The sequence below is a fragment of the Plecotus auritus genome, assembly GCF_963455305.1.
Source record: "Plecotus auritus genome assembly, chromosome: 4".
Classification (NCBI taxonomy): domain Eukaryota; kingdom Metazoa; phylum Chordata; class Mammalia; order Chiroptera; family Vespertilionidae; genus Plecotus; species Plecotus auritus.
The window spans coordinates 126,897,538-126,912,555 of record NC_137775.1 but is presented as its reverse complement, the minus strand read 5'-3'; the positions used below and the strand labels follow the sequence as shown (position 1 = coordinate 126,912,555).

The 15,018-nt window shown below is 44.2% G+C and overlaps 1 protein-coding gene across 4 annotated transcripts in view; it reads right to left on the bottom strand.

Moving 5' to 3' along the window:
- The window catches only part of NRF1 (nuclear respiratory factor 1), a 145,734-nt gene that overhangs the window by 4,050 nt on the left and 126,666 nt on the right, over nucleotides 1-15,018 (bottom strand). The window contains exon 11 of one of the 4 annotated variants that reach the window (XM_080666703.1): nucleotides 3,931-4,838. The exons of the other annotated variants lie outside the window; for them this stretch is intronic. Within the exon in view, the coding sequence (XP_080522829.1) occupies nucleotides 4,777-4,838 (62 nt within the window). The 3' untranslated portion in view covers nucleotides 3,931-4,776. Of the gene's footprint in view, nucleotides 1-3,930; nucleotides 4,839-15,018 lie in introns of those variants that run through there. 4 annotated transcript variants of the gene reach the window in all.

Here is a 15,018-nt window from a genome sequence, read left to right as displayed (position 1 = left end):
CTAGTGATCAACAGGAGCTCAGTAATGTTTTCAACACTCACGAATGAAACCTGCCTTCTGAGATGTCACAGGTGTCTGTCCTCAGGACTGAGCGATTGAACTGGATGAGTCTTGGGGTGATTAGGCTGTTTTAGAATGGGAACTCCCAACCCAGAAAACAGCAATATAAAAACTATTCAGGACCCATCCAAATAGAACCACTTTTAAAGATTTCATCTTCTGTACTTTACCCCACAATCAGGGAAGAAATAAATTTGGCCCCTACAACTGGGTGATGAAATGACTTGCATACAGAGCTATCTCAAGAGGGAATAACAGGTAAAGGCAACTACATATCTGAAAAGCTTTTCAGAAGGAGAAATTCCATATATAAGGTAATTTCATAACCTCACATGCCTTGAAATTCCAATTCCATTACCTTCTACAGGCAGTTTCAGTCCATCGCTACCTTAAATAAATGCATTACCACCCCACTGTGGGATTTTAGAATCAGTCTCTCTACTCTTTCACCGCCCCCCACTCCCTCCACCCCCAAGCCGTTGTGACATGGATTAGATTAAATCGTCTCAGAGTCTCTGACCTGGCAGCCTTTATGTCCATGGCGAGGGAGGGGGAGGGGACTGGAAGCTTGGAAACCCAGCAGGTACTAAATCGGCCGGCTGCCCTTGGAAGAGATGATTAAATGCTGAGGTAGAGTCATCAGCTGGGATTGTCCCGGCATCTGCTCAGTCTGGCCCTGATTAGCCCTAATCTAGAAGGCGTGTGTTAATCTAAGCTTGCATTCTGGGTCATTTCAATTAATCAAGCAACAGGAAACCCTTCACATTCTACTTTAAGGGCTTGAAGGCCTTCCTTTTGTTTTTTTCAGAGAGACCCTGTACAATCTGAGTAATAACACTCTTGACATTTGTATAGCACTTTTCAAACCTTTCTGACACCCCCTGCATATCATCTGATTTCTGCTAAGACCCTGCAGAAGCAGGCAGGGCAGGTGTTCTGCCCTCTCACAGATGACAGGCAAGCTCCACTGGCAAACCCACGGACCTACATAAAGGTATGTACTTAGAAGCCCCCCAATCTCTAGTACCCGAATCTTCAAAGCTATAAGAAATCTGAGTTCATTCAGTTTAGTAAATCCAATCCCCTTTCTTTTTCTTTAAATGCAAAGTAAACAGATAAAAGGTTTAAAGCAAAAACACAGACCAAGAGAGACTGAGTGGTTATTTCTCTTGGGAGTCTCTCCATGCGACAGAATGCCCAAGCATGGAGCACTGGGGCCAGCAGGGGCTCACTGCTGCCTCTCCTCCAGGATTCTAGGTAAGGTTTACACAACTGGCCAAATGGAAAAAGAGGCCAAAGGTGACTCAGGAGCTTCAAGTCCCACCCAGCACAAGGATTTCCTTGTCAAACAGCAGAACAAAATCCCTGGAGGAACTGCTGGCTTGGGGATCGCATTTCCCTGTAAAAGACGATGAGACCTGCTCTAGTTTTCTATCAGTTGGGCATCATTCTTGAGCCCAGTGGTCAAACATACTCCCCTCACTCTTCTCCTACCTCAGCAAGTGGCAATTACATCTTTGGCTCTGGCCAAAAACTTTGAAGGCAAGTCAACTTTGACTTCACGAAATGCAATGCATCAGCAAATCCTGTCCACTTCCTTCAAATACAGACAAGAATGCTACCCTAGGCCAACTCCTATCACCTGTTGCCTGGACTATGCTCAGCTTCTTTTGTCATCCTGCTTCAGCTCTTGCTCCACTGCAGTCTATTCTCCACACAGCAATCAGAGAGATGGCCTAAAACTCCCACACAAGGTCATGGATATGGGGTCATGTTCTGAAAATTCAGACCATTAGTCACGTTAAGTGGCTTTGCTCTGTAATTTGCAGAACAGGAGGCCATGTGTTTTGTAGTGGTCTCTCTGCTGATGGCACCGCCGGGGAGACTGTGGTACACCATGGGCGCCGATGAGTAACTTTTAGGGTCACAGCCTTGCACACTCATGAACTGACCTACTCTATTCCTGCCCTCTCCTGAGGTAATGAGTTTTATCGCTTACCTGCTATATAATGGCACACACACACACACACACTCACACACTTTTGGTGGCTCTCTACTATGGGAATAATAGAGTCCAAATAGCTAATAGTTGAGGGATTACACTACCTTTCCCACAAATACCCTACATATCCCTTCATTACAACCATATCTGTCGCCTCAGTGTACCCTCACCACCACATGTATTTGCTCAGACAGGTCCCTCAGCCTAGAGTTATCCCCTGCCAATGTCAGTCCTGCTCTAACAAGTCCCGCATCTTTCATGGGGTTACCTCAGACATAACATCCCACTAGGTTCTCTCTTCCTGTGATCTCAATGCCTCCACCATTCATTTGGCATCAGCTCTGTGCTAACCTGTTTCCAAGTAGTTATTGTTTTTTTTTCTGTAGAAGTCTGCTTACTTAAGATTGTTGGCAAGACACTATCTTTGAATACTGAGCAACTTGAACATAACATATGCTTAATAATTGAGTATGACAACTGGTCATGTTCGTCATGATTTTCAGAAACTTGATTACATTCTTATTAGCTTTGGCCTCCACAGACTGAAGAGCCTGAAGCTTTTCCCTCTGCTCCTGAATTAAGTAGGATTTCTCCACAGTATTCTTCAGGTATTGCAGCCAAATGCAGTGTGGCTGTCCAGGTGCATTTTGTGGGATGGTAAAATAGGCTCTTTTATTTCCATTAAAGGCTTCCCAGCCAGAAAGACCTCCATGTGAATCCTGGCCCGGCCACGGACAGGCTCATGAGCCTCACTTTCCTCATATGTAAAACAGTAATTACTTATTTCACAGGCTTGCTGAGAACTGGATGTGCCGACCTAAAGTGCGGGACAGTGCCTGGCACACAGTAGGTACCTGGTAAATATCAGCTGCTTTTCAAAGATGACTGACTTGGAGTAAGAGGTTTGAGGAAGTCTGGCTGGGGGCACAGATGTGAGACTGAAGTTCTCAGGAAGCAGAAAGGAAAGCAGAGACACACAGATCTCCTTTCAGCAGCAACGTGCTCCTGCCAGGAAGCACATCACTCCCCGAGGCCTTCAAAGATGGAAAGATTAGAGATAAAAGGCATGAAATCAGGGCAGATGGACTGGCGGGCAGCGTCCTCTCAGAAATGCAGTGATGGTCAGAACTGGCACTCAAACGGCACTGGGACACATGAGGTAGCTGCCAATCCAGTGCCCTGGTGAATACATAATCCGGACTAAACCACTAATCAATGTTAAGAATATGAAATATATGATCAGGGCCAGTATGACGATGCCATCACTCTGATACATTTCTAAAGCCCTCCAGAAACTAATACCAGGCTCAAGCCCAGCAGAGCACAGAGTTGCAGGCCTGGTCAGGGTCACCCGGAACCACAGACTGCCCCCCTCCTCCACCCCCGACAAGATAGAGTAGGACAGACGGCCTGAGGAAGAATGGGCCTTTCATTTGCCCTCACAATCCGGGAAACCTTTGGGAATTGTTGTTTGCTGTAACTCAATCTTTCAGCCCAAAGGCCTTCCAAGTTGGTCATGGAAATATCTTTAGGTAGGAGAAAAATATTGATGATCGTGAGAGAAAAATTAGAGAGCTAAACAAATAAAGTATCAACTAAACACAACAGTTGGTAGAAGAGAAGTAATTCTTAAAATCCAAAGGCTTTAAAATTTATAATATAATGCCTTCTGTGGTCTATGGACATGAAAGCTAAGTATATGTCTCAGGTACACATTGGCTTAAATGGGGAACCAGAAGACTGTGTGACTGGAAAGAATGGGAATAAATAAATAAGAAATGAGACCATGTATTACCTAAGTAACTTCTGGAATTTTTAAGGTGCCATCAAGGGTATCAACAGGTGTCTCTAGGGGTGGCAGGCAGGATGGAAGTCCTTTAAAAACGTTTATTTGCAGGCCTGAAAAAACTTCACATCAGTGACTGACATCTAAGGGCAACCACTGTTACATGAAAACACAGGCATGGTACGTGCTGGTGTAGACATGGGAGAACATCAGGTAAAGAAGGGAGTCCAGGAGGCAGGTGAAGAGGCTGAGAGTAACAAACAAGAACCAGATGAAGAGAGGACAGACACAGGGCAAGAAAAAGGTTGTGAAAAGAATGTCCGTATCGAATGAAAAGGAGATCCAGGTAACTCTCAGGATGGTAAGGCCAGGGGAAACAGAGAAAGCATTGCTCTCCCAGTGGTTCTGTTGCAGTTATATTAGCTGCTTCTGGGACATTTAATCTTCCTTTTCCGTGTTTCCTAAGTCTATGGCTTCTGGGTGCATTGAAGGGATTTATGGATTAAAATATGTATTACACCTGGCAAGTACTGCATATTCTCATGAAGCCAAGAGCAGCCTCACAGGTGCCTTGGTGCCACAAGCACTTCGCAGCATCCAAGGTTTTCTCCGCATTTGCTAGACAATATGAAGCCTCACCTGGAAAAACTCCTTTCTGGAATAAATTTTGTAGCAGTGACTTTGTCTGGGTAGGACAGTGTCACCATGTCCTTTGCCTGATTTTGCAGGCCACCAGCAAACTCCTCTTGCCCCCACACAAGCCAAATGTTAAAAATGAATTCACTTTTATTACAAAACACATTTTGGAGATATAAATTCATGATTTCCTCTTGAAATGATCGTGTGCCCAGGAACACTAATGGAATCGAGGCTGGCCGCTTCGGTGTTCAGAACCACGGTGCGTTCATTATCCTGCGGACTGAGCTCCTCATGTGGGGCGGACCCAGCTGACTCCAAGGCCTGCTGAGGACCTGACCACAAGGGCTATACCTGAAGGGGCAGGAGAGAAGAACGTTCACCTAAGGCTGGTGGAGCATGCATGTGCTCGGGGGAACATCTGATCCGACTGTACAGAGAAGGGCAGGAGGTGCTTAGTCAATTCCCAGGAGAAACTATTGGGAAGAAGGGTGAGAACAACACTCAAGGGCTCCAAAGTCTATGTACCAGTGGACAGGGTATGGGCAATATGTGAGGTTTTGATATTTTTAAACAGAAAGTGGAGCCAAAATGACGGAAACCTCAGGAGAAAGTCACCAAGACATCCGAGTTTACAATAGTCTGGTATAGAAATGAATACCGGGAATTATCCAGAGTTAGGAGCAGAGATTCATTTTCTGTTATTATTTTCAAATTTTTTACTGTAGAGAATTTCAAATCAGCACAAAAGGAGAGAGACTAGTACAAGAAATACCACCCCCACCCCACCCCCAGTGCCCACCATCTAGCCCTTGCCTCTTCTAAACAGGGTTAGACAGAGGCAAAGAAACTTCCAGAAAATTTTCACCCCTTCACACAGCACAACCTGTAGAGTACCATTTAGAAAACAAACAGCAGAATTTCTAAGAGCACTTAGGGCAGAATTCAATTTGCTTAGGCAGTGAGACCCTGCAGACAGCTGACTGGAAGGTGGAAGTAAATGGGCAGTTCCCGGGTTTGGTCTTCACAGAGAAAGATATGGATCTTAAAAAACTGCATTCTGTTTAAGTATTTATCTTGCTTTCCTATCTGGACTGTATTTAGCATAAGCAAATTGTTAATGGGGACAAGTTCTTTTATTTATTTCCTAGAGCTTTCCCCAGCTTTATTAAAGCATAACTGACAAATAGGAATTGTGTAAAACCTGTTTTGATACATGTATATATTGTGAAATGATCAGTACATCCAAGCTAATTAGCATATCCATCACCTCACATAGTTAGCATTTCTATTTCTCCTTTTTTTGTGTGTGGTGAGAACAATTAAGATCAACCCTTTTAGCAAGTTTCAAGTACACAGTACGGTATTTTTAACCACAGTGTCCATGCTGCATATTACGTCCCCAGAACTTACACATCTTACGTAACTGAAACTCGTCCAAAGAACTATGTCACCGTGCCTACAAAGCGGTGAATGGATTTAAATAAAGGTGACAAGACCTGTGGCAATCAGACAGTCAGAGGGATGCCACAGGAATTCAGTTGAGAACAGAAAGGACTAGGTAGGAAGAGGAAAGAGGGTCTCACAATCAGGATGTAGAGTCGACTGGGCAGACTGACCTAACAGAGACCTGAACCCATTCCTCTGGGTCCATGTAATTAACCCCTCCTCTAAGTTACTGGGCTGCCCTCTGCACCCAGTGGCCCTTCTGTGTTGACTGGCCAGCTAGATAACCCTTCCTGGCCTCGGCTCACCCCAGGTTAGGGACCATGAAGGCAGAGTTGCTCCATCCTCGGGAAAAGTTCTTTATTAAAAGAATTCTAGCTAAAAAGGGCAGAAGGAAGGAATAATACCAGAGAAGCAGCACTTTATCACTCTCATCGATATAATGGAACTATACGAAATCATTGGGTGACCTGCAGGATGTGGCACCCGGAGGGGCAGCCTCTCAGTTACCCCACTCTCCAGCTGCTTCCTTCTTCCTCTAAAGATAACCCCCTGCGGCAGTCTCAGTCAGCACCCACTGTCGATGGGCACAACCTGCCTGACAACAACACAGAACTTGGAAAGAGCAATGGGCAAGAGTGACACCCACCCGGGAAGTTTCACAAATCCTCCAGCAAATGTGCCGGCACACGGCGCACTGTGGACACGCACGTTTTTAAAAGTAGGCCTTCAGTCAGCTCTTCTTGAGCCGAAGGGAGGGTGTTTCATTTCCCCTGTGCTGCCTGCTACCCTGGAATTTGTGATGTATTTTCTTGTAGCAGACTTACTTTCCTAATTATGTCTTACTTAAGCTAATATGAATACTAATTTGTATTCCTTAAGTACTCAGCTGCTGTGGAGGCAGAGGAGATGGTCCAGGCTTTCTCTGACTTGCTCAGAGAAATTGTCCAAGGACTTAAAATGTGTCACGAGTAATCTGCATGACAGATAATCTGTATATGACATAGAAGAGTTGAATGTATTTCTAAAACCAATAGGCCACGTCTGTCTCTTGGGGCTGCTATGAGAAGTAACATTTTATTTACATGATTGAAGTTCTTTATTTTTTTCTTCCCTACCCATATTTTCTATTCAACACCTTTTCCCCAGCCTATTAGATTCAAACACTTCCATGGGAATTGTACGAATTTTAAAGCCAGTCCCTGATTGAGACTTGTGTTCTGTAAGTGGTCTAATCTAGGGTTGAGGATGTTTTCCCACTGGGATTGGGGTTAGGGCAGGAGAATAGCCTGATTGTTATGCTACATTCTGATTTCTTTTTTTTTTTAGTAAATTTTTTTTTTAACCCTCTCCCCTTGATGATGTTTATTTGGGTTTAGGTTGCTTATAGATTTTTTTTTGTTTTTGGTATTTTTTTAAAATTTAATTATTTTTTTATTGTTCAGATTATTACAATTGTTCCTCTTTTTTCCCCCTATAGCACCCCTCCACCTGGTTCCCACCCCACACTCTGCCCTTACCTCCCCTCCACTGTCCTCATCCATAGGTGTACGATTTTTGTCCAGTCTCTTCCTGCACCCCCCATACCCCTTCCCCCCCCCGCGAGAATTGTCAGTCTACTCCTTTTCTATGCCCCTGATTCTATTATATTCACTAGTTTATTCTGTTCATCAGGTTTTTTATTCACTTTTTAGATTCACTTGTTGATAGATATGTATTTGTTGTTCATAATTTTTATCTTTACCTTTTTCTTCTTCTTCTTCCTTTTCTTAAAGAATACCTTTCAGCATTTCATATAATATTGGTTTGGTGTTGATGAACTCCTTTAGCTATTTATCTGAAGCTCTTTATCTGACCTTCAATTCTGAATGATAGCTTTGCTGGGTAGGGTAATCTTGGTTGTAGGTTCTTGCTATTCACAACTTTGAATATTTCTTGCCACTCCCATCTGGCCTGCATAGTTTCTGTTGAGAAATCAGCTGACAATCGTATGGGTGCTCCCTTGTAGGATTAACTGTTTTTCTCTTGCCGCTTTTAATATTCTCTCTTTGTCTTTTGCTCTTGGCATTTTAATTATGATGTGTCTTGGTGTGGTCCTCTTTGGATTCCTTTAGTTTGGGGTTCTGTGCGCTTCCTGGACTTGTAAGTCTATTTCTTTCACCAGGTGGGTGAAGTTTTCTGTCATTATTTCTTCAAATAGGTTTTCAGTATCTTGCTCTCTCTCTTCTTCTGGCACCCCCATAATTCGGATGATGGTACACTTGAGGTTGTCCCAGAGGCTCCTTACCCTATCTTCAAATTTTTGGATTCTTTTTTCTTTTTGCTTTTCCAGTTGAGTGTTTTTTGCTTCTTTGTATTTCAAATCTTTGACTTGATTCTCGCGGTCCTCTAGTCTGCTGTTAGGTCTCTGTATAATATTTTTTATTTCAGTCAGTGTATATTTAATTTCTAGTTGATCTTTTTTCATATCCTCGAGGGTCTCGCTAAATTTATCGGCCTTTTCTCGGAAATTCTTGAAAAACCTTATAACCGTGGTTTTGAATTCTATATCCAGTTATTTGCTTTTCTCAATTTCTTTCATTTGTGATCTGTTTCTTTGTCTCCGCATTTTCGCTGCTTCCCTGAGTTGGTAAGGTAGATTTGTGTGCTAGGTGTCCTATAGGGCCCAGTGGCTCAGCCTCCCCAGTTACCTGAGGTGGACACTCCTGGTGCACCCCTTTGTGGACTGTGTGCACAGCCTTGTTGTAGTTAAGTCTTGATTGTTGTTGGTATCACTGGGAGGAATTGACCTTCAGGCCAATTGGCTGTGAGGATCAGCTGTGTCTACACTGGGAGAACTTCTGTGCTGGAGACACCCTTATGAGACAAGACTTGCAAAATTACAAAAGCCTCTGTGCTCAGCTTGGATGGGGCGGAGTTGGATGGGGCAGAGTCTCAGGGCAGAGCAGATAGCCTTGGCTTCCCGACAACCCTGCCCTATGAGGCCTCTGGGTCTCAGTGTCCCTCGGTAATCGCTGCAAGCACCTCTGAGAGAAAGCCACCCTTGAGTTTCACCCGCTGCCAGACAGTCGTTTCTCTCAGAATGAGTCTGGGTTCCCAGAGTCTCGCCCGGAACTGGAGTTCAGTGCAGTTGGGAGCTTCTGTCTCCCTCCCGCTTGAGAAAGCCAGCCGCACACTCAGCAGTCAGTCCTCTTCGCGCACACATCTCCGTATCTCAGCCTTTTGCAGCTCCTCTGAGTCTCCGTGTGCTTTTCTCTTTCCTTCCAGTTATAGAATTTCCACTCAGCCAGCCTTCCTGTGGTTCTGGATGATGTCCGTTTTGTCTTTTTGTAGTAGTTTTGAAACTGTTGTATGAGGCAGCAGTTTAGGTGTTTACCTATGCTGCCATCTTGGTTTCTCCCTAGAATTTTTTTTTTTTTTACCCCTCTGTGATTTTTAAAATCCAGGTGGATGTTAGCTCATGTGTTTCCTTTATTTTAATATTATTATTATTTTTAAGAACCAAGTTGGGCTCCATAGCTTTTACTACCTGTTTTCTTTTGAGATATAACTACAGAATAAACTATCGCTTTGATTTATTTTAGATAACTCTTGCAAAAACGTGTGAATTAATTCAAACAGAGTATTGCATTGGATATCTATGGGGTGTTTTTGGATGTCATTGATTTTCAAAATTTTTGGAATCCCCGTCCCCTCCAGTGTTGTTTAGTTCTCACTGGGGAGAAGAAATACCATCCAGCTACTGCTGGAAGATTCTTACATTTAATTTTCAGGCTGTGATTTTTTTCAGTGATTACGTTCCCGTCTTTTTCTCCTAGCCATGCATTGCAGATTAGATCAATGCATTCAGTATCTGTATGATTCAGTATCTGTAGGCCCTGGCCTACATAAGAATCCATGAGATCTGGTTCATTAACAGTATCACACATTGAATAACATGGTAGGACATTTCAGAAAGGCTAGCTCTATTTATTACATTTTTGGGGAGAAACCAGAATGTTTGGGTCCAAGTTTAAAAACTTTTTTGGATTGCCCGGGATGTTACTAAAAGCTGGGTTCAAAGCCTGAGAAATGAGTGATTAATAATTAGGTGATTAATCATATTTTCTTCCTCTCCTGAAAGTATTGCAATTGACTCCCACTTTTCCATTTTCTCCAAGATTGACCCCAAGGTTGCATTTCCTCGTCGAGCGCAACCCAAGGTAAGTAGGAGAATTGGCAATAGGATTGTAGCACTCAGACACGGTTGCCAAGGATTCCAGGTTTCAAGCACAGCACTGGCAATGCAGCACTGAATCCTGGTGCACACGGTTCCTTCCTGGTGACAGCACTACATGACTGAAGTTCTTGAGATGAAAGACACTACCTAAACTTGAGGTAGTGTTGTTTCATCTAGGTTCTTTCTCAACATCAGAGCAGCCATGTAGCAGCTACCAGGGGCAGACAAATGGCGAAGCAAGATTGATGGTGCTTCCCATGGTCCCCAGAGCTGCTGAGAGTGGAAGCTGTGCCACTAGCTCAGTGTTTCACCCCAGGAATGTTGTCCACACTCCACGCTGTACACAAAATGAACAATTCACACTCACACTCTTGGCCCTGAGTGTTCACATGCCCTCTTGTTAGTAGTCAGAAGCACTGTTGAATGAGAACTCTCCCCTCTCCCTTCTCTCTGAAATCAATAAAAATATATTAAAAAACAAAGCATCCCACGGCAATGAGGTACCACCTCACACCTGTCAGAATGGCTATCAACAAACGAGATGTGATGGTGAGGATGTGGAGAAAAGGAACCCTCGTGCACTGCTGGTGGGAATGCAGACTGGTGCAGCCACTGTGAAAAACAATATGGAGTTTCATCAAAAAACTAAAAATGGAACTCCCATTTCACCCAGTGATCCCACTTCTAGGAATATATCCCAAGAAGTCAGAAACACCAATCAGAAAGGATATATGCACCCCTATGTTCATAGCAGCACAATTTACAATAGCCAAGATTTAGAAACAGAATGAGTGCCCTTCAGCAGGTAAGTGGATTAAAGACAGTGGTACATCTATACAATGGAATACTATGCAGGTGTAAAAAATAAAGAACTCTTACCATTTGCAACAGTATGGATGGGCCTGGAGAGCATTATGCTAAGCGCAATAAGCCAGTCACTGTCAAACCTCAGAAGGAAGGCAGGGGCCGGTCGGAAGGAGGGAAGAGATCAACCAAGGAACTTATATGCATTTATGCATAACCCATGGACACAGACAATAGGGGGTGAAGGACTGAGGTGTGGGGCGGGGGTGGGCTGGGAGAGGTCAACAGGGAAAAGAGGGGACATATGTAATACTTTTAAAAATAAGGATTAAAAAAGAAAGAAAGAAAGGAGAAAAAACAGAACTCTCTAGTCCAACAGTAGGGCTGTGAAAGCTTAAGCAAGGGAAGGCCAGGGAACAGGGCAGCAGAAAGCAGACATTCCTAAGATCATGACGTGGGTGGGAAAGGACATGAGATTCTTTTTTTTTTTTTTTTTTTTAAATATATTTTATTGATATTTTTTACAGAGAGGAAGGGAGAGGGATAGAGAGCCAGAAACATCGATGAGAGAGAAACATCGACCAGCTGCCTCCTGCACACCTCCCACTGGGGATGTGCCCGCAACCAAGGCACACGCCCTTGACCGGAATCGAACCCGGGACCCTTCAGTCCGCAGGCCGACGCTCTATCCACTGAGCCAAACCGGTTTCGGCAGGACATGAGATTCTTGAAGGAAAAAATTTTAAACATAAAAAGATAAAGTTCATGGTCTAAGTAACATGGCTGAAAGAAGCTGCTCCAAAAACATTCAAGCGAATTTCCTTTTCCTCCTCCAACAAGGCTGACATAGAAACTCCAAGGCTTACTACTTAAGTAGTCAAGACGTTTAATCTCGGAAGCCATGCTGCCCATTAGAACTCACTGTGAAGACAGATGTGTTCTCCATGTGCTGACCAATATGGTGGCTACAGAGCACCTGCAATGTGGCTAGTGTGACTGAGGAACTGAACCTTTGATTTTATTTGATTTTGATCAATTTACACTTAAATAGCCAGTGCACAGCTCTAAAAGCTTTCCAGTATTTCACTGTATAGAAGTACCAGTTTTCCGGTGAGCCAAGTCCATATCATACATGTGCTTCAGTCATACATAAACTGCAGAACATGGTAAAGAGCTGCCTTTGTTTAGATGGAAACTCAATCTGAAATTGGATGCTCTACATTTACCTAAAATACATTTTCCTGGCATTCCCCTTATTTACATCACAGGCTTTTTTCCTTTGCTGCTCTACCCCCTCCCCACCCCCACTTATTTTAACACCCTACCCCACCTTACCCCACCCCCACAGTGAGAAACTTTATCAGCATTTGAGAACAATACAGTATAGCTGTGCACTATAAAGCTTCAAGCAGTAAGGAGAGGCTGGGCTGGGCAGTCAGGAGAATTGCTGGACGCCTCTCTATGAGCCAATCTGATAGCAGGGTCTTTGTAGTCTCACTCAGAGCAGTGTCTCAGTTTCCATATATAGACCCCTTCCATGATTCTCAGGTCCAATTGCTAGCTTTACAACCGAAAAGATGTTTTTATCAATTTAACTTCGAAAACCCTATTTAGGCTCTGTAAATCTCTAAATTGGGGCCTTTCTAATAATGATTTGGTGTAATTATAAAGTCACAGACAATTGTGCTGACAAAGCCAAATCTATATGTCTCCTTGCTGGGCCTTTGCTCTTGGTCTGACCGACCGGAGGAGAAAAGAGGCTTTGTCAGGAGCAGATGTGCAGTGGGAGGCCCTGGGAAAGCAGATCTGTTGAATGAAGCAGGTGCCACTTAGACATTCACTTTACTGACTCCAACCACAACCTCCCCTTCATTTGATATCCTGCTCTTGGCAGGAGGATGGGGAGAGAGCATCACACAAAAAGGAAGCATGTTTATCCTGTTCAGATTACTGCTCTGCCAGGCTGCTGCTGCTGGGTTCTGCACACTTGCTCTTTATTAAGCAAATGGCAGATCTGGGAAGTGAATCCCTGTATTTACACAGGTAACCTGAGAGCCACAGGGCCCCAAACTATACTGGCTGCGAAGTGCAAGCTATTCGAGTTAATAACAGTACACTGACATTCCTTCAAAATCCTAATGGAAGCATAAATAAAAAAAGAGGAAAGTCCCCTTTACCCAAGAACCTAAAAAACGTCATTCTGAAGAATTTTTCATGTCAAGAAATTCTTGTTCTTATGTGAACAGTGACTGATCCCATTTTTACATGCTCAGTTAAAACCCACTTTTCAATCCACGTATTGAATAGAAATGACTGTAATGAAACTTGTTCGATTATGGCTCTGAATCTGGTATGCTACACACACACACAAATCCCTTTACAGAATATTACCTGCAATGAGGCACCAAGATTCTGTCTTGGTTACAAGGAGCTGGAATCATCTAAGACCAGAATCTGTCTTTCGAATACAAAGACTCAGAAAGATCTGGGGACCTAAAGGGAAGGAGAATGAGATAACGAAACATGTAACTTGACCTTCAGGACACTGGGGATGGAGGAGACCATGGTCAGTGGTGTCCATCTGCCAGATGGCAGGCATGTTCTTGGGAATCTCTGCCCAGAATGTCCCTGGCACATCAGTTTCCTCAAGCTGAGAATACCTGCACAATCAGACCAAGGAGCAGATCAAGACAGGCCACTGTGGCTTGATAACCTGCTAATTCCCACTGGGCTTCAAGGAGCCAACTCTGGAAGCACTCAGCTTTTAACATGAATAGCATCTAAAAGCTACATCTGAGGGCCATGGCCATGGCTCAGATGAGTCCTAAGAATAGAGACCAATGAATAGTGGCCAAACATTTCATTGTAAAAGGCCCTTTTCTTTTCTAGTCTTTAAGTCTTCAAATAGCAGAGCCTAGGTGAGCAATTCCTGGTGTACATATCATGAATGCCTGAGGCCACCCTGTTCATAATGGTAGAGGGAGGTGACACATCCCCTCTGGACTTGCAGACTGGGTAAGGAGAAAGATGAATCTAAACCCATGACACTTTCAAGAGGCCTGCTCCTTCAGAAGGTATCCACAGGTCAGCATCTTTGCAGGAGACAAAGGCACCAAAGAACCCTGACAACTGGAAACCCCTCCAGCTGGGGTGATGTCTGATGAGTGACAGGAAAGGCCTGTTAATTCGGAGAATAAATCTGTTTTGTCTCCCCCAGCATGCCTGAGGGACAATGCTTCCATCAGTAACAGGCTTTCTGAAGAGTGGTCCTCAGTGTGAGATTCACTACCTGCTCCCTCCAATGGAGGCTTGCTGGACCAGAGCCTAAGAATATGTTCCAGAAGTGCTAAAAGCAAATCCTCTGAAGATTGATTTCCTTGCCATCAGTGGTGTTGAATAATACTAATAGTGGTGTAACAGTTACTGCATGCTCATGATGACCCAGGCACTAACGAGAGTAGGACTTATCTGCCGTCCCTAAAATTAGTGACGTCAACATATCTCCCTGGACGGGGAGACTGGGGAGTCAGAAAAACTGCCGCTTCCCTCCAAGAGCTACTCTGGTAGGCATTTCGGACTTCAGGAGATCATGATGAAGGCAGTAGGGAAGGAGGACAAGCTTCAGTGCTACGTAAGGGCTGGGTGAGTAACACCCAGGGGGCACAGTAAACCCCTTTGGATATTCTAGAATTGAGAGCTCCATCGCCCATCTCCTATCACCATTCCTTAGAAGCAGCGTGCTTCATTGTGAAGTCTGGAATTCACCTGATAGCAATGGCTTCCCTCAGCCTTGTGACCCACCAGGCTCTGGATGTTTGATTTTTTTTTTTGGGGGGGGGGGGGGGAGGGAGAGGTCACTATAAATCCATTAGAGTGCGTGCTTGAAGATTCCTGTAACCAGGAAGAGAAATCTGTACTTATGAGGCATCTAAGTTGAAATGTGCAAGTGGCTGGGGAAGTGGGTCTAGGCATCGCCACTGCCTCCTGCCGCAGGTGTTTCTGCTGGGGACTCTGCAGTGCACAAACAGGGCAGGGCTTCTTGCAACCCTGCTGCCCAGCTGTTTA